This window comes from Monopterus albus, unplaced genomic scaffold (genome assembly GCF_001952655.1).
Source record: "Monopterus albus unplaced genomic scaffold, M_albus_1.0 scaffold128.1, whole genome shotgun sequence".
Lineage (NCBI taxonomy): Eukaryota > Metazoa > Chordata > Actinopteri > Synbranchiformes > Synbranchidae > Monopterus > Monopterus albus.
Window position 1 is genome coordinate 1,963,614 of NW_018128008.1, and position 4,892 is coordinate 1,968,505.

General features: G+C 44.2%; 1 protein-coding gene across 1 annotated transcript in view; it reads left to right on the plus strand.

Moving 5' to 3' along the window:
- Positions 1–4,892, plus strand: part of mdn1 (midasin AAA ATPase 1) — a 107,206-nt gene that overhangs the window by 85,232 nt on the left and 17,082 nt on the right. Inside the window, 4 exon segments of the mRNA XM_020612888.1 lie at positions 1,816–1,921; positions 2,123–2,238; positions 4,152–4,559; positions 4,639–4,865. Of these exon segments, the coding sequence (XP_020468544.1) occupies positions 1,816–1,921; positions 2,123–2,238; positions 4,152–4,559; positions 4,639–4,865 (857 nt within the window).

Here is a 4,892-nt window from a genome sequence, read left to right on the forward strand (position 1 = left end):
GGCCAGTGTTGGAGCGCGGTCACGGAGCTGTCTCAGCTCTTCCTCCAACAGCTCTGCCTTCCGGCGGTTTTCCATTGATGACTGCTGCCAGCTCCTGAGTTGGGCCACGCAGTCTGCGTTTAGGCATTGTGGCTCTTCCGTCATTTCAAGAGGCCCTTGCTGGTAGCCCTCCTCCTCCTCCTCCAGACCCAGATCCAAGCAGGAGGCCAGCGGCACTGCTGGGTCTGTGGACCGCAGCTCTTTCAGGATAGCTATGGTTGTGCATCTCCTGGCCCACTGCAGGTACTGCTGGACCTGTGCCTCATTCAGTTCGGTGTGGCAACTGGGGATATGCTGGTCCAGCCTGGTGCTGTTATAATTGCACCCCATGACTGGACATGGCTGACGCCTTATATTCACCCGGTTGCTTGCCAGGTTGAGGAGGAGCTGGCGCTCTTTGAGGTTTAAGACCCCGTGGCTTGCCTTCAAATGTTTTGACATCGCCGCGTATGTCTTCATGCATATGGGGCATGCATTTTTTGTTTTTGGCAGTGTCATATCTGAAGAAAATAAATAAAAATAAATCAGATACATAATAATAATGAACAATAATTGTGTTAATGCTGTAAAGCATCCACTATGCTCTCCTGTTCTTTATTTATTATTATTATTATTATTATTCTGGGATAAATTTCATTGAACTAATTTCTGACAAAGAAAAACTACTTAAACATTATTGCTTTGAATAACTCGGTTTTTAAATAAACAATCATTTGGGAGATGGTCTGTGTGCCTGGATGTGGAGATTGTGTGTCTGTGAGTGAGGGGAGGGGGGAGGGGGGGTCCGCTGGTGGAAAGTTCCACTGCAGGGCACGATCTGCGATGGTACCCTTTAAGTTTCTGCATTCCATCCTGCTGCTCTAAATTTAGAAATTCAGCTTAAAAATATGACCACAAAACGTTTATAAACTGTATCTCATTGTGCAGTGTTAGGAAATGCATCTCAATTCGGATTTTCATCATTAAAAATGCAAGCAAAGCACAGTCAGTCATAATGGCGCCAGCCAATTAAGTTTTGGCACTGCACTGATGAAATTAAGTTGCAAAAAAGTCAAACATCATAATTTCTGACAAAGAAAGAGCATGCGCAGTGAGAGTGAACAACGGAGGTGCGAATCTGCGTGGGGGTGGGGTGGGCTTGCTTTCTTAAACAAAGCTGTTTTTAAGGACACTGCAGCTCTGGCACCATATAGATTTATTTATTTATTTCTACATTAGGTTTACGTTCTGTGACAATTCGAAACCCATAAGATGCCAGCTGCGGGGTTGCGAAATGTCACGCATTGCTGGAGCGTGTGTTTGCTATTTAGAACGGTTTTAATGCACTGTCCCACACCTTTAAAGCACCCCTTGAGCATTTTATGGCACATCTAATCTTAGCTAAGCATTTTCAACCACTTTTACACAGGCAAATCCGCTGCTTTGGTCCCGGTGACACTTCGAAACCCATAACATGCCAGCTGCGGGGTGCCCAAATGTCACGCATTGTGGAGCGTGTGTTTGCTATTTAGAACGGTTTTAATGCACTGTCCCACATCTTTAAAGCGCCCCTTCAGCGTTTTATGGCACATCTAATGTTAGCTAAGCATTTTCAACCAGTTTTACAGAGGCAAATCCGCTTCTTTTGTCCGTGACACTTCGAAACCCAGACACCCCATTCTAGGGGTTTCCAAATGTCTCGACTGATTGCTAGGCATGTCCTTAGAAGTAGACGGCTCAAGAATAGGTACCCTGTAGTGCCTGAAAACCATTTTCACTATCTTCTTAATGTTCTAGGTTGTTCACAGAGCTGTTGACAGTATGGGATGGATGTCAGAAGTACTTCTACCACTCATGGGCCAGGACAACAGCCCTGCAGAATGCTCTCCAGCACCCTGCTAAGGTAGGTAGCATACTGTTTGTCTGATGGTCAGCAATTTTATACAAACTGACAATTTGACTACACTGAAAGTCTTAAAGTTGTAAATGAAGGCCAGGGATTATAGATGTAGCACTAATTTTAACATTCGCACTTTGTCAGAGTGTTGTTTTTTTATGTATTTTGGCCGTGTAGTCCAAACTATTTGTTATCATTTGGTTGTAGGAGCTGGGTCTGGGGAACATCGAGCGCTGCAGAGGCTTCTCCGCTCACTTGTTCAAGCTGCTCCTCAGACAGAGGCAACGGCTGGCCAATCTCACCGAGCAGTGGGTCCGTCTCAGGTCAGAAGCAGATTTCGAAGACACTTGACTGTCTGTTACTATGTTATGAGTGTCCCAGTAGGGGAATTCTCCTTTCATTCACTGTTGTAAGTAGCCTGTATCTGGATTCTAAAAGATTACACTGGCTCTTCTGTTTCCCAACCACTTGCCTTGACTTTCATGTAAAATGTGATGAAGTCAACAGAAGATCAGATTTGTTCAACTTAGTATTCAGATAAAAATGGGGTCATTTGCATTTATGTCTTTATAGGGATTGATTGATTTATTCTTTCAAGCATGTAAAGACAGTTGATATATCAACACACATAATTTTACACATATCCAACAAATGCTAATCCAATATCAATTTGCTTATACCTAATACATGCTTGAATGGAGTAGGAAGAAGTCAGACTTATCCAGTCCTACCCCATGACATCATCTTACCATCATTGGTTTGCAAGCAGTATCTCTACATAGATAATTCTCTTCTACACCACACAAGTAATTTCATTTAAATGTTCTATTTGTCACAAATAAAAGTTGGCAGTACCAAAAAAAACATATTTACAAATTTTGTATTGTAGGAAAAAGCTTATGGTAGTTTAGAGGATGTGTGCCATAATAAAACAAATTAATAGAAGGGCTGAAGGAGCATTAACACAAAAGATATGCAGACAATTTACTGGTTGGATGTCCACAATATTTGTTGTTTATTGTACTAACCCCAGTTCCAGTGAATTTGGGACATTGTGTAAAACAAATAATAACAAAATACACTAACTTGCAAATCCTTTTTGACCCATATTTAATTGAATGCACCACTAAGACAAGATATTTAATGTTCACACTGATAAACTTTGTTTTTTGCAAATATTCACTCATTTTGAATATGCCTGCAACACGTTCTAAAAGAGCTGGGACAGGGGCAACAAAAGACTGGGAAAGTTGAGGAATGCTCAAAAATCCTGTTTGGAACATTGTACAGGTGAACATGTTTATTGGTGAGCATCATGATTGGGTATAAATAAATAAATAAAGGAGCATCGTAAAAGACTGTCATTCACAAGCAAGGACGGGGCACAGTTTACCACTTTGTGAACAGCTGCATGAGCAAATAGTCCAACAGTTTAAGAACAACATTTCTCAAAGTACAATTACAAGGAATTTAGGTATTTCATCATGTCCATAATATCGTCAAAAGATTCAGAGAATCCAAAGAAATCTCTGCTCATAAGCAGCAAGGCCGTAAACCAACACTGAATGCCTGTGACCTTCGATCCCTCAGACGGCACTCCATTAAAAACAGACATCATTCTGTAAAGGATATTACCACGTGGGCTCAGGAACACTTTGGAAATCCATTGTCAGTTAACACAGTTGGTCACAACATCTGCAAGTGCATGTTAAAACTCTACCATGCAAAGCGAAAGCCGTACATCAACAACACCCAGAAACGCCATCGGCTTCTCTGGGCCTGAGCTCATCTGAGATGGACTGATGCAAAGTGTGCTGTGGTCTGATGAGTCCATGTTTCAAATTGTTTTTGGAAATCATGGACGTTGTGTTCTTTGGGCTAAAGAGGAAAAGAACCATCCAGATTGTTATCAACGCAAAGTCACTGTGATGTATGGGGGTGTGTTAGTGCCCATGGGTAGCTTGCACATCTGTGAAGGCACCATTAATCCTAAAAAGTACATACAGGTTTTGGAGCAAAATATGCTGCCACCCAAGCAATGTCTTTTTCAAGGACATCCCTGCTTATTTCAGCAAGACAATGCCAAGCCACATTCTGCACATGTTACAACAGCGTGGCTTCATAGTAAAAGAGTGCAGGTACTAGACTGGCCTGCCTGCAGTCCAGACCTGTCTCCCATTGAAAATGTGTGGCGCAGCTTCATATGATGTGTCTTTTTGTGTCCCACCACTTCTAGGAGACTAACAAACGGCATACAGGACATCAAGGCTTACCTCCAGAGCCACAGTAAGGATGCAGGCTGTGTTGTCCCACCCCAGGACTCTCTTCAGGACTGGGTCAGCAAAGGCCAGGCACTAGCTGCCCAGTGCACCATCCTCCTGCAGCAGCTGCTTTGGCTGCTGCAATGCTGCCCTGAGGACCTTCAGCAGAAAGAGGAGACCAGCAGCTGCAGGCAGCACACCCTGAGGTGCCTGTCCCCACTGGCAGCACAGCGCCAACCCCCTGGCTGTGTGATGAAGAGGGGAGATGCCGCCTGGTGCCAGCTACACCAGCGTGTGACTGCAATGTTGAAGCAAGCCAAGAGCCTGAAGGTGGAGATGAACACTGTGGCCCAGCATATGTCTGAGGGAGTGCTGCACACATGGTATAACACAATGCTTCAAGATTTCATTTAAAATCTGACACACACTCCCAACAGTCCTGACAGTCCTTATTTCCCACAGGAACCACTTTGGAATGTGTTGTTCAGGCTTCAACCAGCTGGGGGCTGTAGCCACTCAGATGCTCAGTGTGGAGGAGCTTTTCAGTCTGGCCATGTGTGCTGGGAGCACAGACAGCCAGCTGGCCATCAGCCAGAGCCTGCAGTATGTTAGAGGCCAGGTAGAGGCTAGCATCGTTGAGTTCACGACCTGGAAGACCCAGCTGCTCTCCCTGGAACTCCAGCACACAGGTGAACTCACCTACCAGTCATACTATG